General features: G+C 36.2%; 1 protein-coding gene across 1 annotated transcript in view; it reads right to left on the bottom strand.

Moving 5' to 3' along the window:
* ARHGAP32 (Rho GTPase activating protein 32) overlaps window positions 1–26,310 on the bottom strand; it is a 176,173-nt gene that overhangs the window by 83,444 nt on the left and 66,419 nt on the right. The window contains exons 7-10 of the mRNA XM_045283644.1: window positions 23,852–23,944; window positions 18,764–18,886; window positions 16,540–16,617; window positions 97–178 (exon numbers count right to left, since the gene is read on the bottom strand). Of these exons, the coding sequence (XP_045139579.1) occupies window positions 97–178; window positions 16,540–16,617; window positions 18,764–18,886; window positions 23,852–23,944 (376 nt within the window). The remainder of the gene's footprint in view (window positions 1–96; window positions 179–16,539; window positions 16,618–18,763; window positions 18,887–23,851; window positions 23,945–26,310) is intronic.

Here is a 26,310-nt window from a genome sequence, read left to right as displayed (position 1 = left end):
AACAATAGCAACAACAAAAAACTATGTTCTTGAATGGAATATGTTATCTTTAATTAGTTCATAAAACAACCACACTAATGAAAAAAATGCACTTACCTGGTTTGGGCACAGAGTTGGTCACTGACTGGGGAACTTTTTGGTTAATTAACTCAACACAGTGTCCAGGGAAGAGTCCCACCTATGAAAGAAAAGCAGCAAAGAGAAGATTCTAAAGCAGAGAATAGACTGATAATGTGAACACTGCCAATTGAATTCCCGTAATATACTCCACAGTCCCTCCCAAGTGACTCTTATTATTCCAAGACTCTAAATAACAGCTCATGCCAACTATACAAACAAATAATAAAAACAATCTGTTGCTAAGAGTATGAAGAGTTATGTTTTATTTGTCCAAATATCTGGGATTTTAAATATATTTTAAGTCCCAAGTCTTTTTTACACCAATTAAAGTACTCAATCTGCATAATTTATTAACCCTAAGTTTACTGTCATGAAATCTCTTATCAATATAGTTGTGTTGACAATTTATTGTATTTATTATTTTCACTATGATTTTTAAAAATCAAGATTAACCTATAATTTATTTATTTATTTTACCAGGGTTTAGAACCAATTTATATTTTCACAGGCTTCATAAATTTGTGAAACAGAGATATATGTCTAGCTAGTCATGTCATTGTTTTAACAACTGATTATGTCTGGGAAGGGCAAAGTAAGAGAGGAGCAAACAGCCAATAACAGCAGTGGCAAAAGACTCTGAATCTCAAAAACAGCACACTGACTTTGTAGAACTGCATGTGCAGCTACAGGCGTAACCCTACCAAGTTGTATTAACAAAACCTGGGTTTCAGATCACCCAGCAATACTGTACAAGGGCAACTCAAAAAGTATTGGAACAGAATCATAGAAACATTTATTTTTTAAAAATCAAATTTTAGAGTTATTGTTTCTCAATGTCTCTAAGTGACTCTCCCTCTGTCCTCTCTTCTCCCACCTTCTCTCTAACCATTCCCTGAAGAGTTCTTCAATTTACACCATGTCAAAATAACAGTTTTGGCAACCTGAACAAATCATGTTCCTTTGAAATGTTCTTTGAATTTTGGCAACAAAAAGAAGTCAGAAAGAGAAAAATCAGGGCCGAATGATAGCTGGAGTAAGGTTTCTCACTGAAATGCCCATAGATCAGCCTTGAAGAAGGAGCTATCCTTGAAGAAGGAGCAGGTAAATTGCTATGGGGGAAAAAAAATCGCTGACAAATTCCTTGGCATGTACAACTTTCCTGCCCATTGCAGTTTTCAGTTTTTGAAGAGCTTCCTCCTAGTAAGGCCCTATGATTATCTAGTGTCCTTCAAGAGAATCTATTAAGATTCTTCTCTGGAGTCCCACAAAGCAATCACTTTAAATCTCTGAGATGATTACTTAGCCTTGAATTGTCTCAGCAGATCCTCATGGAAGTCAGTCTTTTTTTTCTAAAGGCGCCTTAATGAAACTACGACAAGTGGTGTATTTCCAAGAAAACTTCTCTACAGCCATCCACTGATCAACTGTCTTAGTATGGTTTTCTTTCTTTTTTTGGCTCTGGTTTTAATAAACCCGTTCATGTATGAACTAGAACCCTGGTAGTGATACTTTCTGACTTACCCTCATATGGTCAGGGACTACAGCCAATAGAATGAATACTGAGATAAATAGCCTGGAAACAAAAGTAAAGCAAATCTTTACCAATATTTATAGATGTTTCCTGAGATAGGGGCAGAACTGGGCTGCCATGCAGCAGATGTTAAAGCTGAAACATGGAAACTACATCGCTTTGCATATCCCTTTGTTGATAGACTCTGGAGGAAATGAAATGGTCTTCCAAGAGAGTTATTCACTGTGAAGTTCTGAGCTGTATAATTTCCATCTGCTAGCGATTATTTTCACATACTCATTTGTTACACTCATTTCAATTTTTGGATCAGCGTTCAATAGTGGTTCTTAAATTAAGAACATGTAATAAGTTATCATGAACTAAAGAGTTTATTAACAAATTATGTCTTGTTTTAAATGTCTGAATTTAGAATTCTTAAATCCTATATGTAATGGCTTCCAAAGTGAAACTTATAAATTTACTTTATTAGTAAGATTTTATAAAATTTCCCACTCAACCTCCTATATAACTAAACACGTAGAAATTTGTTCATAATAGCTGGAATCAGCAAACAATCAACTTGAAAACTCTCTGGTATCTCTTACACAAAACAGCCGTCAAGAGAAGGTGTGTGAGTGAACAAACTAAAAGGGAGAGACACAGAGAGAGAGAGGTGTGTGGTATAATGGCTAACACTGTAGCTCAAGAGTAAGAGTGCCAGATTCAATTTTAAGTTTCTAACCTAAATAGCAATCCCTAAGAGATTTAGGATTAGTATAAGCAAAATCCATTCAACAGCTTCTCAAAAATATTAGCTATGATCATTTCAATGTATGCAGAAGACTAGAAAACTTAGAATGCTTTAGTCAATTGGATATGATACAGCTTACCTTGTGTATGTGTGGACTTATGTTTCCTCATTCCTAAAGAGTATACTTTCTATAAAACTTTCAATTTTTATGTAGTTTGGTGTAGAAAAAAAGACCAGGTTATAAACTTAGTTCTCCCATTTATTAACTCTGTAATTGAAAACAAATTGCTTAACATCTGTCATAGTTTCTCAATTTGTAAAAATGAGGCTAATACTACCAAACTCTCAAGAATTTATTTAAAAGTACCTATCCTTGTTTCTAAGTACTATAATGTTTTAGCAAATAATAGCAGTTTCCTATCAGTTCCTCAAAAAGCTTAACAAAATTCTTCGGGGAACTATATCAAGCATATTAGTTATGTTTTCACCTTTCAAGTAGGTCTCAGTGCTTTAAGTTTAAGGGAGAAAATGCTATTGCAACTAAGGTAAGCTTATCTAACAATTATCCCCAACACTTTCTCTCTTGCATGCCTTTATTTTAAAGTGCAATATTACAAATTATTACTATTAGTAAATTATTAAAACAGAAATAATTTAACATTTTAATATCAGTTTGATATTTAATGATATTAGTAAATATCAAATATTCTATAACATTAGTAATACTCCATTTCCCAGACTCTTTGTATCTAGATGTAGTCAATGCACAACTCAATACAACGCTATTATGTTATTTCTGCTGTGAACACAGGTGTCGTGATTGGTGCTGGAATAGTTATTACTGTAGAGAATCTTAGAGACTTTAGCCTCATATCATTAAGCCTGATATCATTAAGCCACCTTCTACACAAGAGTTGAAATCAGCCACCTTTTCTGTCTTTTTACAGACAAAAAGCTTTGCCACATGTTAATAAATGTTTCAATTCCATAAATTTGTGAAAGGCAAACAGATTCTACTTTCTGGTTACAAAATTTTTATCATAAAGAAATGAAACAATGCAATGTTGAAAATATTATACACAAGAATGTAACTAACCCTAATGTCTAGATAGTGAACCTTTATACTTTTCTGATGAAATAATGATACTTACTATTCTCATCTGACACAAATAATTCTAGTAAGTTAGTAGTGACTGGAACTTTGGTCATATGATCTTATACCTATGTCATCCTGTTTCATATCTTATTTTCCCTGCAGTTGTCCCAATTTCTAAAAAATCCTTACTTACATGGCTTTCGAGGACAAGCTGAATTACACGGACCAAAATGAGATTTAACTATACTAAGTAAAAGAATGGTAAAGAGAAAAAGACCAGGATTTTGGCCCCATGAGGATAGAGGAAAGGATGATTAAAATATAGTAACAGAAGAAAAAAACAATGTAAACATGAGGTTGGAACACAACATGTGTTCCAGGCCATGAACTTACAAGAAAGAAAGAGAACTTTCAATGTGGTAGTTTGTTTCCAAATTGCTTGAGGTACAGTTACAAGCCAAAAATGCTATTATACACTGATAAATGTTTAATAAAAAGCTTCCCAGGGCAGGGAAACATCCTGATTAATAGCATTTGCCAGTGTCCATGGCTTTTGCCAATCCATGTACTCCCATTGTGACTGATTTCAAGCCACAATGTGACAGAACACAAGAGTTGAAAAAGATAAGAGAAGTAGAATGGTGTTATATATTACTTCTTGCATATAGATAAACTAGATGCAAATAACCTTAAGACAACAATAAATATGGTAAAATTATGACAAAAAATCTTGGATATCAATTAGTTTTATTTTTAATACAATTTAGTTAATTATAAAAGTATTTTAACTTTTAATAATGGCTGTGCTTAATCACTGGATATCAAAATACCTGTAAATGTTAAAACTGTTTCTAGCTCACAACTGAATTACTGCTGTGACTGTTACATCTTTAGTGGCTCCTAGCAGCCTGACAAATACAGTGAAATCTCTGAAAGCAGGAACACCATGTGAGATTCCTTATTTTCCTGGCTCTCCCAGGTTTTTCACCTCTGACATGGTGCAGTGTTACAACTCTGTTATCGCTCTCTATTACTAGAAGTTATGTGAATTTTCCCCCTTACATAGATCCCGGCTTTCAGAGTTCTTACTGTGTATGCCTCATCATCTGATTCAAAGAGAGGGGGATCTAAATCGAACAGATTGCAACCACACTGTTCTTATCTTCTACTTTGAGTATACCATCAAATTACTTTTAAAATTCAAGTTTGCTTCAAAAGTGAGTGCAGATAGGAAGATAATTCCATAAAATCAGCCTGGAACATTGGTAAAAGTGAGAACATAAAGGAAACAGACCCTAATTCAAATGACAGTCTCTCAGAACTACCAAATATCCAGCCATAACCTAAAAGAGACCTTCAAAATAACAACAATGTACTTAATATTGACTGAAAATAAAATCCTACTCTTATTGGAAGGTATATGAAGAAATTGGAAGCTTCATCCATTGTTGGTAGGAATGTAAAATCTAGTCTGGAAAACAGGCTATTCTTCAAAATAGGGGTGCTGCCATGTGTACCAGCAATTCACTCCTAGGATCTAACAGAAGTAATAGGAACAGACATATGCATATCTATGTTCATTATACCACAAAGGCAGAATTGATCTAAGTGCTTATCAACAGATGGATGGATAAGTAAAAAGTAGTACATATATAAAACAGAATACTTCTCTGGGATAAAGAAAAGGGAATCCAGGACGGATGAGCCCTATAGGACCAGTGGTGTGAGTGGCAAAACAGGGAGGGTAAAGGGAGAATGGGTAGGGAAGAGGGAACCGATTACATGGAACTGTGTGTGACCTCCTCCCTGGGGGACAGACAACCAAAAAGTGGATGAAGGGAGACGTCGGACAGGGCAAGATATGACAAAATACCCATTTATAAACTATCAAGGGCTCATGCGGGAGGGGGGAGCGGGGAGGGAGGGGAAAAATGAGGACCTAATGTCGGGGGTTTAAATGGAGAGAAAATGTTTTGAGAAACGATGTACTTTACACAATTGATGTGTGTATGGATTGGGATAACAGTTGTATGAGCCCCTAATAAAATGTTTAAAAAAAAAAAAAAAAAAAAGTCAGTTCCCAAAACATATTGGAATATGAATGGCTCTGTAGGACATTATGTTGAGTAAAATAAGTCAAGCACATGCACACACATGGCACATACAGTTATATGTTCTCATTTTTATTAAGTGAACTGAACAGGTAAACATAAAGAAACTAATGTTCATTAGTGGGTGCCAGAGATAAAGGGTGGGGGGAGGCATTAACTCCCCAGATGAAAAACACACACAAACCAAACTGCCATCACTATCAAGTAGATTCCAACTCTGAAGGGCAGATTAAAACTGTCCCTGTGGGTTTCCAAGAATGTAACTTTATGGCAATGCAAAGCCTCATCTTTCTGCCTTGGACAAGCTGGTGGTTTTGAATTGCTGAACTTGCAGTTTACAGCCCAACATGCAACCACTACTCCACCAGGACTCCATCTCTAGATAATAGTCACTAGCTATTTTTTGAAAGAAAACATTGAGTAAAGGTGAAATTTAGAAAGCTTGTAAAAATGGCATGGAGGAACCATATCTGACCTCTAATAGCAAGGGCTAGATGTAACTCCATGTTCCATTCTTCTTTATCGTATTCTGCCACTCATGGCACTCTACTTCAATAATTCATTGCAAGGGTCACAGACAATCACAATTCAGGGAACTTATCAGGGGAGTTAAAAGGTTACTATGAGAAAGGATTAAACAGTATGGATGCTCTCAGTGGTTCATAGCAACATCTCTCCACAGCCAGGAGCCAAATCACTCTAGTCCCCAACCTCTCAGCCACATGGTCTCAGGGACACTGCCTCCATGGGCCAGGAAGACAGCCTGCTGCTTTGCCTTAGAGTCTCAGCAATGCTCTTCTGTCCTGTTTCATGGTCTCCATTCCTCAGCCTCTGATCTTGACCTCCACCCATTCAAAGAGCAGATAGATAGTGAACATGATACACTGGTAGCCATTCTTCCACTTGTCTTGGGATTTCACTTTTTGTGACAAGACAGCACATCTTTATAGTTAGAGAAGTGGCAACTAAAACTGATTAATCCCCTTTATTAGTGCTACACACATTCTATATGTATAGTTCCACCCAATCAAGGGTAGGAGTGACAGAGATGTGGATAGAGGAACCATACTAAGAAATTTCACTCCACTACAAAGTTTAAGAAGGTAAACCACACCACTGAATGTACATTAAAGAGGACCTGATGGTAATTGCTAGGACATATGACTTTGAAACAACAACAAAGAGTACATTGGATTTATATTTATGTATGTTGGCATATACATGTATGAGGGGTACCCTCCCAAACCCAGAAATGCACTGGGTAGAGCAGAGCTTTCGTAGTATGCATTTTCCCCACTAGGCAAGCATGGAGCAACTTGCTCTGAGTTAGTGCATCTCATAGTGTCACCTGGGAAGTTATATCTCTGGTCACAATGGAAAAAAAAAAAAAATTTTTTTTTTTTCTTCGTAAAAGCAGTTTCACCTTCCAGACTTGATCGCTGAATACAAAATGGGTGTATAAGCAAAGGTGGTAAAGAAAGCTGATGGTGCCTGGTTATTAAAAAATAGAGCATCTGGGGTCTTAAAAGGCTTGAAACTAAATGAATGGCCATCTAGCAGGGAAGCAACAAAGCTAACATGGACAACAAAGCACATCAGCCTGTGTGATCGTGAGGTGTTGGCAGGATAAGGTATCAGGCATCAGAAGACCTCAAACAAACAAATATATTGATACAAATGATTGGGTAAGAGTGGAGACACAAAGCCCATCTGTAGATAATTGGACCTTCCTCACAGAAGGGTCATAAGGAAAGAATGAGACAGCCAGGGTGCACCATTTCTCTAGTTCTTTAATGCTTGCACACACTTCCACCCCCCACTATCATGACTGCAGTTCTACCTTACAAATCTGGCTAAACTGGTGCATGTACACTGGTACAGATAAGAGCTCTCCACACACGGAATCCAGGACAGGTAAACCCCTCAGGAAAAGTAGTGGGAGTGGCGATATCAAGAGGGTAGGGGAAAGGCAGGGGGAGAAATGGGGAACCGAATACAATGATATATATAGCCCCAACCCCCCAGGGATGAAAAGCAGTAACATGGATGAAAGGAGATAGGGGGTGGTTTAAGACATAGAAATAGTAATAATTATTTTATCATTTATCAGGGGTCCATGAGGGTGGGAGAGGAAAAAAAAAATAGAGGAGCTGATATCAAGGGCCTAAACAGAAAAAAAATTGAAATTGATGATGGCAACATATGTATAAATGTGCTTGATACAACTGAGCTGTTAAGAGCCTCCAATAAAATGATTTAATTTTTTTTAAGCAGTTAAAAAAAAAAAGCAGTTTCACTTGAACCTCGTTTTGTGTGATGGCCAATGAGTATTAGTGTGTTTCCTTGTAAAAGCAAAAATAAAACCACATTTTCCACTGTTGCGTGTCCAGAGGACTACACTGCAGCCTGTGAAAGCAGGAGCACAATGGACTGCGCTTCTTTTCCAGGTCTCATCATCCCCACCCCCCATGCCCACCCCACTGACAGGATACAGTGTTAACAACTTTTCTTTTGTTCATTTTAGTGGAAAGTATGGGGAATTTTATCTTCTCTGGCTAGTTCCCACCTTACATTCTGGCTTTTGCTATATTTAAAATTATTAATTCTATCCCATAATTAACATATGAAGTCAGTAATAAAACACAAAGGAAAAATAAACTTTCCTAGAGTCACAAACATTGTCAGTGTTGGATTAGTAATAGAATCCAAGAGTGCTGAGCCTTTAATTTCCACCCAAACCATCAAGTGCTTCAGGTTCCCTGTGACTATATCTAATGTGTTTCTTATTTTGAATTTGAGTTGTTATTTCGAGCTTAAGTAATCTGTATATACCAAGTGTAAATTACAAGAAGGAGACAAGAAGTAACATTTTCTTACTCCACATAGTAAACTACTCCTGTAATGAGTAGGTAACTAAGCCCCAAGGACAATATTCCTGCTCAGAGCATCCGATGCACAGAAAGGACCATCAGGTCGGCCCTATGAGGAGACACAAACACACAGCCCCTCACTGACCCATGGCTCTATGATGCACAACATTAGAGACACAGTGTGGGAATTGTGACTGATCTGATCCCATCACACTGAGGCAAAACACTAAGGGCATGCAACAGAGCAGCAAGGGAAGCAGAGCAAGGAAGTCCCTGAGGAATACCAAAAATAGACTTTGGGGCCATGCATGGGACCCCATCAGACTCACTGGAAAACACTCCTAAAGGTCAACAAACAGACCCGAAACTATTCATAGGCTTTTCTTCTTTTGTCATTTTTTTTAATTGTTGTTATTTTGTTTTGTCTTCTTCTGTTTTTTTTTTTTTTCTGGCTTTGTTGTGTTTTTGTTATTACTATCTCTGCATGTCTATCTAGATAAGATAGGTGGGACAAACAATCCGGAGGAGAAAGCAATGGACCAACAGTTCCAGGAAAGACATGGGAGAGGGGAAGGTTGGGGAAAGGAAGTGGTGTTAACAAACCCAGGGACAAGGGAACAACACATAATCTAAATCAATGGTGAGGAGGGCGCAGGATACCTCGTGGGGCTTAATTAAGGGCAATGCAACTGAGAGGAATTACTAAAACCTGAATGAAGGCCAAACATGTTAGTGGGACAAGAGGAAAGTTACAGGAAATATAGGAAAGAACTAGGAGGCAAAGGACATTTATAGAGGTATAAATATAGGCATGTACATATGTTAATATATTTATATATAATGACAGGGAAATAGATCTATGTACATATATTTATATGTTAAGTATTAAGGTAGCAGATGAACATTGGGCCTTGACTCAAGTACTCCTCCCTCAACACAAGAACACTTTGTTAGAATAATCCGGCATTCTGTGATGCTCACATTCTCAACACAATCACTGAAGACAAAATGGGTGCATAAGCAAATGTGGTGAAGAAAGCTGATGGTGCCCGGCTATCAAAAGATATAGCGTCTGGGGTCTTAAAGGCTTGAAGATAAACAAAGAGGTACCTAGCTGAGAAGCAACAAAGCCCACATGGAAGAAGCACATCAGCCTGTGTAATAATGAGGAGTTGATAGGATCAGGTATCAGGCATCAAAGGCCCAGAACAAAAAAGCATATCACTGTGAAGGAGGGGAAGTGTGGAGTAGAGACCCAAAGCCCATCTATAGACAACTGGACATCCCCTTACAGAAGGGTCACAAGGAAGATACAAACCAGTCAGGGTGCATTATAGCACTGATGAAAAAATACAACTTTCCTCTTGTCCTTTAATGCCCTCCCCACTCCCCAGCCCCATCACCACCATCAATGACCCCAATTCTACCTCTCAAATCCAGCTAGACCAGAGCATGTACATGGGTACAGATAAGAACTTGAAACACACAGAATCCAGGATAGATAAGCCCCTCAGGACCACTACTGAGAGTTGCGATACCAGGAGAGTAAGGGAAAGGTAGGGGGAGAAAGGCGGAACTGGTCACAATGATCTACATACAGCCCCCTTCCAGCGGGGTGGGCAACAGGAAAGTGGGTGAAAGGAGACATCGGTCAGTGTAAGACATGAAAAAATAATAACTTATAAATTATTAAGGGTTCATGAGGGAGGGAGGGTGGGAAAAAAATGAGGAGCTGATACCAAGGGCTCAAATAGAAAATGTTTTGAAAATGATGACGGCAACAAATGTACAAATGTGTTTGACACAATGGATTGATAGATGGATTGTGATAAGAGTTGTGCGAGCCCCCAATGAAATGATTTAAAAAGAAATAAATTTTGTTTCCTGCTCCAAAAAAATGCCACAGATACTGTTGTGATGTTGAACACAGCTTACAAGGTCAGTGCTATGGGAAAAACTCAAGTGTACGACAGTAGTTTTCCATTTCCAAAAAGGTAAAATGTCAATTGATGACAAACCGTGTTCTGGACATCCGTCAACTTTCCAAACAGACAAAAAATGTTGACTCATAATGCATTTGGAATTCGTTTTACCAGGACAGACTGCTAATCAAGCTATTTAGAGATTCTTTAAAGATTGTGGAACAGTATGTGACAAATAAGGCCTGATTTGTAGCAGACGGGAATGTTTTTGCCACTACAACAGTGCACCTGCTCATGTAGTCATTTCAGTGAGTCAGTTTTTGGTGAAAAATAGCATTCCTCTCTTACCCCTCATACCTGACTAATCTGACCTTGCTCCGTGCAACTTCTTTTTGTTTGCATGAATGAAGAGGGACATGAAAGGACAGCGATTTGAAGACATAGAAGAGGTGAAGAGAAAAAATGAGAGGGGGTGCTGCCAGCTATCCAGAGAGATGTGTTTAAAAATGTTTTTAAGAATGGAATCGCAGATTTGACAAACATATTAAGTGTTATGTAGAATACTTTGAAGGTGATAAAGTTGTTTTATAAAAAGAATTAAGTTCATAGCTTTGGGGAAAATTTCCATTGTTTTAGATACCCTCATATAGCTTTGACTCCTAATGACCCCTATACACAACAGAAGGAAAAACTTCTTGACTATCCTCACAAACATTCCTCTTTGAGTCCAATATTTGATTATACATGTATGTCTATATAGACTTATGTGTGTGTATATGCATCTGTATGACTGTATTCACATGTACATAAGTAAAAGTACTGCTGCTAGGGTTCCATTTCCTATGTGAATGGGTTTATTCCAAGTAAAATGTACTTAAACATGTCTGTGAGCAGTGGATGGGTGCAGTATGTTTCTCTTAGAAACATACTTGTCTTAGTCTCATGAGGATGCTATAAAGTGTGGGACGGGGGCTGCAATCAAAGCTGTGGCTTCCAAGAGGATTTGCTGGGCTAGTTATATTTAAGGCAGATAACTCAAGCTCAGAAGATTATAGTGATTGCTTTTTGGGATTTCAGAAGGGACTCTATAAATGTCCTTGAGAGAGACAGGGAAATCATAGGACCTTATTAGAAACAGTGAAAACTGCATTAGTATGAAAAAGACATGCATGCCAACGCGTTTCTTTCAATCACGACAATGAACCTACTCATTCTTCAAGATAGCAATGGGACTGAGCATGATAGTGGGACAGGAGGAGAATCAAGGGAAATAGAGGAAAGAGCTGGGAGGAAAAGGCCATTTATAAAGGTCTAGATAAAGACATGTACATATGCAAATATATTTATATGAGGATGGGGAAATAGATCTATGAGCCTATATTATAGGTTTAGTATTAAGGTAGCAGAAGGACATTGGGCCTCCACTCAAGTACTCCCTCAACGCAAGAATACCTTCTTCTATTAAATTGGCATTCTATGATGCTCACCTTCCCAACACAACCGCTGAAGACAAAGCGGGTGAATAAGCAAATGTGGTGAAGAAAGCTGATGGTGCCCAGCTATCAAAAGATATAGCATCTGGGGTCTTAAAGGCTTGAAGGTAAACAAGCGGCCACCCAGCTCAGAAGCAACAAAGCCCACATGGAACCACATATCAGCCTGTGTGATCACGAGGTGTCAAACGGATCACTGAAGACAAATGGGTGCATAAGCAAATGTGGCGAAGAAAGCTGATGGTGCCTGGCTATCAAAAGATATAGCATCTGGGGTTTTAAAAGCTTGAAGGTAAACAAGCAACCATCTAGCCCAGAAGCAACAAAGCCCACATGGAACAACATATCAGCCTGTGAGATATTTGATTTTTAAAGAATCTGTAGCCAGGATGAATAATCGGGGCTAGATCGTTAGTTAACATATTTTCTTCAAACAATCATTTATAGAATTTTTTAAATATATAAGTTCTTGCTCCTATCTTCCAAGTACCTGACTAGTAAATTTTAATTTTAACATGTGTCACAAGTCATTCTTACACTGGTAGATCCAAGATAAGACTACAAGAACCACAGCTCTACACAAACAAATAAGTCTCAAAGTTATTAGTATTTTGTTGTTTTTACCTAAAGGGTAAAAAGGCTCTCAGAGACCATTCCAAACATTAGTTCATAGACAGGTACATAAACCTGATATTAATGCCATTTAATTTTTTAAAAGAAAGGAGGAAAAAACCTTAAGGGTTGCTTTTCTGAAGGCCATTAAATGATGAAACATTTCAGAAAACAAAGGTAAAAGATTCAACATATTCTCTAGGAGAACAAAAACCTCAGACTTCAGAATTTCAAATTACTCTAGCTAATATAATTTCACACTTCCTACACAAAAGCTAAAGAAAAGAGTTACAGCAAAATTTAAACCTGTGGATGAACTAATTCTTCTGTTCTTACAGCTAAATTACGGTCTGTGTTAGTACAACGTATTTGATAGAACTTGATAAAATGCAAATCTTTATGAAGCACTGACTGGTTAGCAGACTTACCAACACCACATAGTTAGCACTGTTTCTGATGAATGTCCTGGCCAGATAAAAATAGTATCTTACATTCAATCCCACAACTATTAAAACAAAGTTTTGGGGCTTAGGGCCTGGAATTTGATATTTTTAATGTTTCCCTAGTGATTCGTAACTAAAGTCTGAAAATCAGTGGTGAAAAAATTATTGGTAATATTAAGAATGAAAATAGCTCCCTTGGACTACTTTATGATAATTAACTAAAACTTAGATTTAATTTCAAGTATATTCATCAAGTTCTTTAAATCTATTTTATTGAGTTTTACCAACATCTTTCACATGCCCAAAGTCTTTTTTGAACCTGTTTTGTTAAATCTGTTTGTCTTTGCTTATACTCTAATGAAGCCCTTAAAAGCAAATTGCAGAGGAAATAAGGGAGCTTGATATTTCACACAGTTTAACTGCTCTAGATCAATTCAAAACTGGTACTTAATTTAGGGTAGGGGTCATATATCTCTAAGTTATAAAGTAACTTTAGGTATAATGCTTGGGCTTCAAAGAATTTGTGGAAAAATAGAATTCAAAGGTAATGGACTTTTTCCATGAACTCTTTGAAGACCCTTAATATATCTACTACATTCTAAAGTGAGGCATATGAGTAACCTAAAGGATTTTCACAACCATTCCAGACGTCTCCTTGGGCAACAGGAGGCTGGAGTGGTGGCATTCAATCAGGCATGCTCTCTTTCTCGTGAGGCCTGAGGCCCAGCACTCCTAACTTTTAAATTAAACTGCAGCTCGGATTTTATCTTTTTTTCCATTTAGAGGTTCTTTAAAAGATTCTGTTACCTACAGTTCTATCAGTAAACTAAACTATTATTTCAGTTGTTTGAAAATTTAAAATTGGGGGAGAATGCGGGCTCTGTGTTACATATATACCTGGAATAAATAATGATTATCTTTCCTTCTCAACAGACCAAATAGATAACTAGGGACTAATGAAAGCTAAATACTTATATAGACTAAAATACTTTATCCAAAGAGTGATGAGACAACTAATAAGAGAAAAGGATGGTAATGATGTGCAGTCTAATATCTAAAATACATAGAAACTTAACAACATAATGAACACCAATAGCCGAATCAAAATCTGGGCAAAGAGCAAGGATAGACACTTCACCAAAGAGAATATTCAAACAACCAACATACACAAGAAAAGATGCTCAGTGTCACTAACCATCAGAGAAATGCAACTCCAAATCACAATTAGATATCATTTACTCCCATCAGGATGGCTAAGATTTTTTTTGAAAAAAACAACAACACAATAATAGCAATAACAAAAATGAAAAGTTGAAGGGGACGTGAAGAAATTTACCCACTGCAAGTGGGAGGATAAAATAGTATAGTCATTGTGGAAAACAGTGCTGTGCTTCCTCAACAAATCAGAGGTAGAGCTGTCATGCGCCCAGCAACTCCACGCCTAGGTCTAGGAATCTAGCAGAAGTCGCAAAAACAGAAATATGTACACTTATAAGGATGCTTTCAAAATATTCCTGGGAAATGCATAATATAAAATAGATTTCAAAAAATGTTTGCATGAAATAAACATACTAACTTGACAAAACATGTCTGAACAGGATCTAGTTTGAGGGAGTAAGAAAAAGATGACATCAGTTTAAAAAACACTCCAACTAGAGCAAATGTATTTTCTTCTACAAATGAAGAACAAAAATCAAATGTATGATAAAGTTTGGGTAGAAGAAAATAGTGAAATCACTAATGCTGATAAAAAGCTTAGAGGAACAATGATCCAAAGAAACCACAAGTTTACAATGGGCTTGTTTCAAAAAGGGAGAATATGATGCTCAAAATGAAAATCCTGAAGAATTTCTTCAGTGAACTGTAACAAGAGATGAAGCATGACCTTAACATTATGATCCTAAAGACACAATATAATCAAAACAAGGGCTACCAAGAGTAGGACATGAGACAATCAAAGCAGACCAAAAATGGACTAGCAACAGTTTTGGGGACTGCTGAAGGCATTCTGTATGTTGACTTTCTGGAGGGTGAAAGAGAGTGTTTTGAGGAAGTCAGTAAAAGCTCTAGCATAAAAATACTCAGGAAAAGTGTTAGCAATGAGCTTTTCTCCACCTCAACAATTCTCCTGTTTCATCATTTCATCAAATAGGGTGATTTTTCAAATTTCAAAGAAAAATCACTAGTTATTCACCTTATGAATACAGTTCTCATGTGGCTCTTTCTGATATTTTATTATTTCCTAATCTTATGAAATATATATATTTAAAGAGCACTAATGTTTTGTTAATTAATTATGCTAAATTCTTAAAGAATTCAGACTTACTGAGTATGGAGGAGTCCCTGAGAATATGCTCTTATATTACTCTTGAAACATTAAATGAAACTACCTCCCCAAATCACCTTTGAACTATGTAACAGTTTAGCTGAAAGAGTGAAGCTGGTCACTCTTAAGGATTACAGATATATAAAGACTAAAAAGCCAAGTTATTTTAAAGCATAGAGGAGAAGGTTCAAGGGCCAAGAAGTGAAGAACAAATGATAATATCGAACACAAATGACAATATTAAAATGAAAAAAAATTTTCATCAATGTCACAGGTAAGTATGTTTAGAAACTGTGGATTAGTAGTGGATTTTTTGTTATGTATTTCCATGGATTTGAGGGAGAGAGGGAGATATATTGAGTATATTTTCACTAAAAATAAAACCTTAAAAAATTCTATAGATGCTTTTGTATAGGAAAAAAGTGAATAAAAAGTAATTAGTAAAATAAAAACAAAATGATTCACTTTTGCTGAGAAAAATTATAATACAGGCACTGTTCTAAATACTTTTCATTACTTTATCCTCATACACTTAACCTTTATGACAACCTCCTGTTGTCCTATAAGTCCTATAATCTCTATTTTACAAATGGGGCCTTGAAACAGGGAGAAGTTAATAATGTTTCCAAAATATCACAAGATTAAAGCCCATGCAATCAGGCACCAAAATCCATGGTCCTAATCACTCTGATATACTGTTTCAAATTTTAAGGACAATGAAATACATTTTATAAATCTGAATATTTACTTTCTATTGATGATATAAGGAACCCTGTTGGGGCAATGGGAAGCTGCTACAGGAAATGTCAGTGGTTTGAACACAAGAGTAATTTCTCAGGAGAAAAGACCTGGCAATCTGTCCCCATAAAGACCACAGCCTCAGAAGCCCTGTGGGTCAGATGTACCCGTCACATAGAGCGACGATAGGGCCACTAGGAGTTGGCAGATGGACTCAATGGCAGTGAGGTTTTGTTTTTAAATAAGGTCATGATGAATCAGAATCGACTCAATGGCATAAAACAACATTTCAACATTTAAAATATAAAGTTATTTATGTAATAGTTATTATCACACTTTAGTTATTTCACTGCTTAGAGAGATAGAGAATAGCATCCAGCATATTCATTAGAAAGATAAATTTAAGCTCATTGCCATCACAGAAAAACAGATGATAATGACAATCAAATTTTCTGATGACAACTTCTTCTGCTTTGTCTTAGAAACATAAATGAGGCATCAAAAACTATTCTTGGGACCTTTCCACCCCGAGTTCTTTGTTGCTCACCTGAAATCCATGCTTGCCTCTCCACCATGTGCTTAGGACTTTGGGGGGCATGTCAATAACAGAAACAATGTCTCCCACCTAGCAAAAACATAATTTAAATAAAATGTTTTTTGACATATTTTAACCAGTTGTTATATTTAGAATTTAAGTGAGAACACTACAAAAGCTTTATTATCTTATATAGAAGTATTACCTTATTCTCTGGCTAATCATATCTAGAAAAACTAACCACTTCTTTCTTTAAAGAATTAATAATCAAGTCATTCTTTAAAGGCATGATGTACGAAGAATTAAGTAGCATAAAGATTGTACGTGATCCAACGCACAAGTGCAGTAACTTCAGAAAGCCAGGTATACACAGTAAATTTTTTGAATGATAGATATAATATCATCATTACTTCTGTTAAAAATACTTTGCTATACCTGACAATATCAGATTCTCTTAAAAAGGATATTTTTAAATGCGATTACTTATTTTTTTAAATGACAGTTTCTATTATTACTACATTCAGTGAGCACAGTTTAAATACTTATATTCAGAAAACTAATAGTTTTACTAATGCTACATTTAATGAGTGCTTACCTTGTGCCAAACACTGTACTGAGCACTTGATATCTTACTTAATCATATAGGAAAAAACGGAACATGTCTAAAATTTCTAGGTTATTGTTACTACAAGGGAAATTTGATGGCTACTATACTTCTGAGCACTTAGCTGCTAACTGAAAGAATAGGGGTATAAACCCATCAGTTGCTGCACAGGAGAAAATGTGACAGAAGTTTGCTTTCATAGATTTACAGGCCTTAAAACCTCATGACGTAGTTCTACTATGTCCTACAGCATCACTAATGAACTGTAATAAATTCAACTGTAAAAAGTTTTATCCCTACAGGACCAGTGGTGTGAGTGGCGATACTGGGAGGGTAGAGGGAGAGTGGGTTGGAAGGAGAGTACCGATTACAAGGAACTATATGTGACCTCCTCCCTGGGGGACGGACAACAGAAAAGTGGGTGAAGGGAGATATCGGACAGGGCAAGATATGACAAAATAATAATTTATAAATTATCAAGGACTCATGGGGGGGCGGGGAGGGAGGGGAAAAATGAGGACCTAATGCCAGGGGCTTAAGTGGAGAGGAAATGTTTTGAGAATGATGAGGGCAATTAATGTACAAATGTGTTTTACATAATTGATGTGTGTATGGATTGTGATAAGAGTTGTATGAGCCCCTAATAAAATGATTAGAAAAAAAAAGTTTTATACTTGTTTTATCAATTGATGGTACCGTTCATTTTGACCCAGTTTGCTTTCCTTTATTGTTAAAGGCAATCTATTAAGTTTATATGAACTTGTACAAAGTTATATAAGAATTACAATAGTAGTTTGAAATCACACATTAATTGAAGTTACATTCTTCAATCCAAGTAAGTGCTCCTATCTATCATAAAACATAGATGAATTATACTATTTCCTTTAGAAACTTTTCTTTGCTTATTCTTTGTTTTAAACTTAATGTTTTTAAGTCTTAACAAGCCATCCTCATAAAGTCCTACTTATTAACAAAGGCACTTCTGAAGATGTGTATTGAACCTCAAAGTTTAGTTTAACAGTTCAAATTCTATACAGTAACAATTTGATTGTTCTTTCTTAAATTGAGTAACTGTCAGCATTTTCTTTGTCTCTTGTCAGCCAACATTTATTTTTAGAGGAAGAAACTTAATTCCTCTCCTTTTATATACATATGACAGCAATAAATTATCATTTCCATTTTTATCTGTTCTTTTGCTCAATCTTTTAACACAAATTAAGCAGAAGGTATCATTAGATATCATACAAAGACAAGATTCAGATCTTACTCTTAGGACAATCATTGCTTAATAAATAGAATAATTAAGATTAAATGTAATAAGTGATAGGTCAGAGATAGGTTAAGGGAACAATTCAGAATGACATTCAGTCCAGGTTTGTTTGTTTGGGGTGGGGTATGGATTTGATCAGGGAGATTAAGAACGACTTCCCAGGAGAAGTGGAACATATAGGCTGAGTTTTCAACAATGAGGACACTCCTTAAACAAACATGGAGGACATTCCAGGCTGAGAAGATAATGGAACAGTAGAAAAGCCTGGAGACTAGACTTTATTTTAAATTAAGAAATGATTGAAGATGAGGCTGTCGAGGAAGCAAGAACTTGATGGCATCTAGCACTCTTTGGTCATTTACCTCTAAAGTCAGTTCATCAGGGGCCCGAGCAGTATACCTCTTGATAACATGGGCAGCACCAACAGCAGGTGTGTTAATGGATGATTCCTCATGAACTAGAAGGTGATTCCCCTTGTTATCAATCTGTACAAAGAAAGTGCATTATGAGACACATTAACAACATGGGATTGATGTTTCTTTAAACTTTAAGTTTAAAACTTTAAGTTGCTTTAGAGACCCACAGTCTTTAAAATACAACAAATAAACAGAAAAATAACAATGATTATTTAATAGAGTCCAGTCATTGAGATATACATTTAAATATATTATTCAATATAATTCTCAAAATTCTAGAATGTAATTATCATCTCCCCAGCTATATTTATGGGTAAAGATATTAAAGGTAAAAGAGATTAAATAATTTTTCCAAGATCAAGCAACCAATTAAGGAAAAGTCAAGATTTCGATGTAAGTTGGCATGTTCTAAGTTCTAAACTTATTCTATTTTTCATCCTGCCTTCCATGTTTGCACTGGAGGCAGAAAAATAAACAATTAGTATCATGCTACATATGGAAATTGAGAACATATACCCATATATATACTGACAGAATCCCTACCACATTAAGCTAACTGAAAGGTCAATGGTTCAAACTCATCAGACATTCTATAGAAAAAAAATGAGGTGGTTTACTTTTGTCAAGATTTACAGCATTACTCTGTCCTAGAGGGTGGCTATGAGTTGAAATTGACTTTATAGCAGTGAGTTATTCTTGTGGGTTTTGTTTTGGGGTATAATTATTGAAGATGGCCTAGTAATACAGTGCTTAAGTACTTGGCTACTAACTGAAAGGTCAGCAGTCCAAACCCACAAGCCACTTCAGTGGAGAAAGATGTGACCATTTGTTTTCAAACATTATAATCTCCTATAGGATTGGGGTTTGGGTTTAATTTGCTAATTAGACTCCAATGAAACATACAACTTTCCTCTAATTTTTAAATGCTTCCTTCTCCCCCCAACCCCTACTATCATCATCCAAATTCTACCTTACAAATCTGGCTAGACCAGAGGATGTACACTGGTACACATAGGAACCGGAAACAGGGAATCCAGGACAGATGATCCCTTCAGGACCAGTGGTGAAAGTGGCAATACCGGAGGGTGGAAGGAAGGTGGGGTAGGGGAAACCGATTATAAAGATCTACATATAACCTCCTCCCCGGGGGATGGACAACAAAAAAGTGGGTGAAGGGAGGGAGACATCGGACAGTGTAAGACATGACAAAATAATAATAATCTCTAAATTAGCAAGGGTTCATGAGGGAGGGGGAACGGGGAAGGAGGGGAAATAACGAGGAGCTGATACCAAGGGCTTAAGTGGAGAGCAAATGTTTTGAGAATGATGAGGGCAATGAATGTACAAATGCACTTTACACAATGGATGGATGTATGGATTGTGATAAGAGTTGTATGAGCCCCCAATAAAATGATTAAAAAAAAGAAACTGTCATGTCTCTAAATGACTGAAAATTACTAAATCAATTGAAAATATATATTCGATACTTCACCTAATTAAATATGTACTTTAATATAATAAAAACAAAAATAAGCCAGTATTAACTTAGATTCATAAAAGTTATTCAAATTTGTGTTTATGTGCATCAAAGAAAGATAGATTTGAAAACAACAAAAAATATGACCCCAGAAGATAAGATTAAACTAATATCTGGCTCTTGAAATTCAATTGTTATATTTATTAAGTTGTCATTAAGTTGGTTCTGAGTCACAGCAACCTGAGGTAAAACAAAACCAAATATAGCCTGGTCTTGCACTGTGCTCACAGTTGTTCTTATGTTTGAGCCCAATGTTGTAGCCACTGTGCTGATCCATTTTGTCAAAGGTCTTCTTTTCGTCTGCCCCTTACTTTATCTACCATGATGTCCTTTTCCAGGGATTGGTCTCTCATGATAACATGTCCAAAGAACATAAGATGACGTCTTGCCATTCTTACTTCTAAGGAGCATTCTGACTGTACTTCCTCCAAGACAGATTTGTTTATTCCTTTGGAAGTCCCTACTACTTTCAATATTCATCACCAACACTACAATTCAAATTTATCGAATTTTCGTCAGTCTTCTTATTCAATGACCAACTTTCACATGCATAAGAGACCATTGAAAATACCAAGGCTTGGTTCAGGCACACCTTCACCTTAAAATAACATCCTTACTTTTCAACACATTAATGAAGTTTTGTGCAGATTTATCCCACGCATTTGTCATTTGATCTCTTCACTGCTGCTTCCATAATGAGTACTGATTGTGGATCCACGTAAGACAAAATCCTTGCGAACTTCAATCTTTTCTCCTTTCTCACAACTGGTCCAGTTGTGAGGATTTTGGTTTTCTTTACATTGAGTTGTAATTCACACAGAAGGCCAAAATTCTTAAACTTCACAAGCAACTGAGTAAGGTTATGTCATCTGCAGATCACAGATTGTTAATAAATCTTCCTCCAATCCTGACACTGAATTCTCTTCAATATAATACAGCTTCTCTGATTATTTGCTCAGCCTACAGAAAGAATAAGTATGGTAAGAGAACACAACTCCTGACGCATACCTTATTCAAAACCATGCAGTTGGTGGATGGAATGGAATGCTCTAAGATAGGTGTGGTGGTAATTGTATAAATCCCCTTAATAAGACTGAACAACTGAACTACTCAATTGTATTATATGTAAATTATGTGCCAATAAAAGTGTTGGGAGAAAAAAAAACATGCAGTATTCTCTTGCATACAGATTTCCCATGAGCACAATGAAGTGTCTGGAATTCCCAATCTTCTCAAGGCTATCCATACATAGTCTGTGTGATCCATATAGTCACATGCCTTGGCATACTCATAAAACACAAATACACATATTTCTGGTAGTCTCTGTTTTCAGTCAAGATTCAACTGATATCAGCAATGATATCCCTTGTTCTGTGTTCTCTTTTCAAAATTGGCCTGAATTTCTGGCAGCCAAATGCCGATAAATGGTTGGAACTGTTGTTAGAAGATCTTCAGCAAAATTTTACTTACATATGATATTAATGATAAATAAAAAACCAAACTCACAGACACTGAGGTGACTCTGACTCATGACAGCCTTTTAAGTCAGAGTAGAACTGTCCTTATAATTTTCCAAGACTGTAACTCCTTACAGAACTGAAAAGCCTCACTTTACTCCCCAAGAAGGGACTGGTGGTTTCAAACTCCTGATCTTGCGGACCACAGCCCAATCCATAGCCACTATACCACCAGAGCTCCTGAAACTAATACTATTATTCTATAATTTGCTCATCCTATTAGGCTGCCTTTCTTTGGAATGTATACAAATATGGATCTCTTCCACTCAGTTGGCCAAGCAGCTATCTTACGTATTTTTTGGCATATAAGGGTGAGTACTACTTAGTGCTTCATTACCTTGCCGGAACATTTCCATTATTATTCCACCTATTCATGGAGCCTTGTTTTTGGCTAATGCCTTGAGTGCAGCATGAACTTCTTCCTTCAGTATCATTGGTTCTAGATCATTTGCTACCTCTTGAAATGGTTGAATGTTGACTAGTTCTTTTTGGTACAGTAACTGTGTACACACTCCATCTTCTTTTGATGCTTTCTGCATTGTTCAATATTTTTGCCCACAGGCTATCAATGTTCAAATCAAGGCTTCAAATTTTTTCAGTTTTTTCAGTTTAAGATATCCTGAGCATGTTCTGTTTTGACTTTCTAACTCTCGGTTTTTGGACAATTTATTATAATATTTTACTTTGTCTTCTCGAGTGCCCTTTGAAATTTTCTGTTCAGCTTTTTTATTATTTCGTCTATTTACCTTAGCTACTCTAATATTAAGATCAAATTTCAGGGTCTCTTTTGACATCAATTTTGATCTTTTCTTTCTTTCCTGTTTTTTTTAAGGCTAATCTGTTCCCTGGCCTCAATTTAGCTGCTGATATTGAGCAACTTCATGGTCTCTTCCCACAAATGTAGTCAATTTGATTTCTGTGTATTCCACCTGGAGAAGTCCATCTGTATACTTGCAGTTTATTTGTGAAGAGGAAGTCGTTGATCTGGCACAATTCTATCATTCAATTTCTAGCTTTGTTTTTAACACTGAGTGAAATTTTCTAACTATTATTCCTTTCTCTTTATTCCTAACTTTTGCATTCTAATTGCAAATAATTATCAATGCATTTTTATGCATGTTTGATCATTTTTAAACTGAAGATGGTGGTAGAATTCTTCAATTTATTCATCACCAGCTTTAGTGCTTAGTACATAAATTTGAATAATTCTCAAATCCGTCATTCCCAGTATAGTAAATCATATGATTTTCTGGTTCAAAATGGCCAATACCAGTCCGATTTAGCTTACTGTTTGCCCAGGATATCAATTTATATGTTTCATTTCATTTTTGATGAGTTCCAATTTTTCTAGACTCATGCTTCATCAATTTCAACTTCCAAATTTTCATAAATTTTTGCATCTCTTTCTTCTCATTTTGAGCCATGCCCCATGAGCAAATTATGGTCCCAAAGTCTTTCTTTTATCTACCTCGTTACAGCTGACTTTACTTTGTGTTCCTTCCAACCTGGAGGGTTCATCTTCTGGCACTACCTCTGAAAATGTTCTGCTGTAAAATATTTTCAGTGGCCTACATAGTCCTCTGAGCAGACAGCCTATTCCTTCTTCATAATCTGTTCTCAGTCTGGAAGTTCTGTCGAAACCTGTTCACGTAGGGTGACCCTACTGTTATTTGATTATTTCAAACACCAGTGACACAGATTCCAGCATCACAACACCATACAAACCACCACAGTACAACAAACTGGCCCACAAGTGATAGAAATTCAATAGCTATTGCAATTGCCTTTTATATTACCATATATACTCGTGTATAAGGCCAGTTTTTCAGCACATTTTTAATGCAGTTGTTGTGGTAAAATTTGGTGCCTCGGTTGATATTCAGGTCGAATAATACTTGAGTATACATGGTAAATTCCAAATTAAATTGCCTGAGTCGATACATTTAAAACAAACTGTAATAACCGTGAACTAGGTAATACCTCCATCCACGTAAGGGCAGGTCCACAGTTGATCTTGTTCCCAGCAATAGTTGAAAGGCGTGCCAGATAAGCAATAAGCATCTGAGTTACTGACTAAAAAGAAAAAGAAAGAATTAGTGATAAGCTAAAGTACACAATCTCTTCACAGATTAACTGCTGTAAATTAATAGTTCCTATGGAACATTATCTGTAGATTTTTAGGTATCTTAATATTTCAGTAGACATATATATAAAGACAAAGAGTAGATTAGCATTCAGGATGGTTTGTGAAACAGGTAAATATTGTCCAATAGGCACAGAGTTTCTATCTAGTGTGTGTGTGTTGGGTAAGGGGGGAGGGATATGATAAAAACATTTTAGAAGAAAATACTCTACTCCCTACTTATTGACAGTCTCATTAGCTAATATTTTGCATTTATAACAATTGTTTTTAAAATGTCAAGAGCAGATATTTGCACATTAAGAGCATATATTTGTCAGTTATGAATGATGAAGTGTGAGGTGAGAATAGGTCTAGTTGTAATGGCTAAGGTTATGGATCAACTTGACTGGCTCAGTAATTTGTTGTAAAACCGTTTTGTAATTTGGCAGTTATGCAATAGTATGACCAACCTCCTTTTATTGTGATCTCAAGTGGCCATCTCCATTTTCACACGATAATGATTTTCACATAATGACCTGGTGTTGGGAGCCTAACTGATAATCATGTTAATAAGTGCGATTAGATACAGTGGTAATGATTAAAGAATACTGTGATTGTGATAAATCCCATTGGAGTATATAGTTTAAATGGCAAATATTACATTACGTATATTTTACTACCATTTAAAAGGAAAAACAAAAGTTAATCTGCCTTTGGCTGGAGTTTAAATGATGTGAAAGAAACTTGAGGCCTACTGAGAGTTATCATATTTTAATATAATCTGAAAGAGAGAAATGAAATCTATAAGCAGAGATGGAAAATGAAAAGAGAAAGCCTCTGGCTATCTATGATATAAAACATTTTGTGGTAGTAAGACATTCCTGAGACCCTGCTGCAGTTTAAATTTTTACATGACTGATAATATTTCTAATTTGCTTAACCAACTTACCAGCCTTAGAGTAAGTTAAAGTTTGAAATTATTTCACCTCAGAACTTGGAAAATACCCCCACACTGTGTTCATGCATCAACTGTGGCAGATGAAAATCTAATGCCAATACAGATTTTTTTCCGTTGAGAAAATCTATTTTTGCTTCTAGAAACTTCTTTTAGGAATTTTTTCTTTGTATGTTGGCATCTTGAAATGTAACCACATTTTTAATATTTGTAAGTCATTTTGTTCATTACAAATTAGTGCTTAAAAGCAACATGGTTTGCATCAGTTCTAGGAAATTTCTAACATATTTTTAAAAACTATTTCCTTCCATCCTAGAAGTCCTATCAGAGGAAATTAGACACTTCTGGATCTCCTGTTCATGATTCTCAATTACACCCTCTCACAATATTTTTAAAATTATTTTTGAGGGTTCTATCTTTATAAAAAGGTACTTTGCTGAATCTGTGGCCTAGGCCTTGGGCTGCTAACTGCCCAGTTGGCAGTTCAAATTCACCAGACACTCCCAAGAGGGGAAAGATGAGGCTGTTTGCTTTGGCAAACATTTTCAGTTTCAGAAACCCTATATAGGATCACTATGAGTAAGAATCATCTTGACGTCAGTGGATTTTTATTTGATTTTACAAAAGGAGCCCTGGTGGCAGAGTAGCGAGCTACTATTAACCAAAAGAAGGTCAGTGGTTTGAACTCACCAGCTGTGCACTGGAGAAAGATGAGGCAGTCTGCATCCATATAGATTTACAGCCGTAGAAACCATCTGGGGCAGTTCTGCTGCCTTACAGGGTTGTTCACAGGTCAGAATTTACTGGAAGGTGATGATTACTTTGGGTTTTGTTATTCTTGTAAATTGTTTGGCTTAATCTTCCCACTCACTAATCCTTGCTTAAATTTTGACAATTTTGAATGAGGTCCAGCTACTCAGGTTTGTTATTATCAAAATAACCTTAAGCAAGAAGCCCTGGTATTGCAGTGGGTAAAATGTTGTGCTACTAACTGCAAGGTTGGTGATTCAAACCCACGAGCTGTTCTACATGAAAAAGATGAAACCGTATGCTTCCATAAAAATTTACAATTGTAGAAACGCTAAAGGGTTGTTTTAGCTTTGTCCTACAGAATTGATATGAGTAAGAATGGATTCAATGACACTGGTTTTATTTAGGTAATCATATTTTCATTTTACATATTTCTGATTTATCAACATCTGTTCCCTTTTCATTAACGAAATAGCCTCTCTTTCATTTTAGGTATAATAATTACACTTCAGAAAGTCTTCTGTTTGTTGTACAATTTTCTCAGTTATTTTTTGTTTCCGTTTGGTATTTCTCATCTCATTATTAGTTTTATTCTATTATTTAGCATTTCTT

Source organism: Echinops telfairi, unplaced genomic scaffold (genome assembly GCF_000313985.2).
Source record: "Echinops telfairi isolate 266 unplaced genomic scaffold, ASM31398v2 ScPeMD7_7465;HRSCAF=8503, whole genome shotgun sequence".
In the NCBI taxonomy this organism is placed as follows: Eukaryota; Metazoa; Chordata; class Mammalia; order Afrosoricida; family Tenrecidae; genus Echinops; species Echinops telfairi.
The sequence above is the reverse complement of the archived record's forward strand: the minus strand, read 5'-3'. Positions and strand labels throughout refer to the sequence as shown.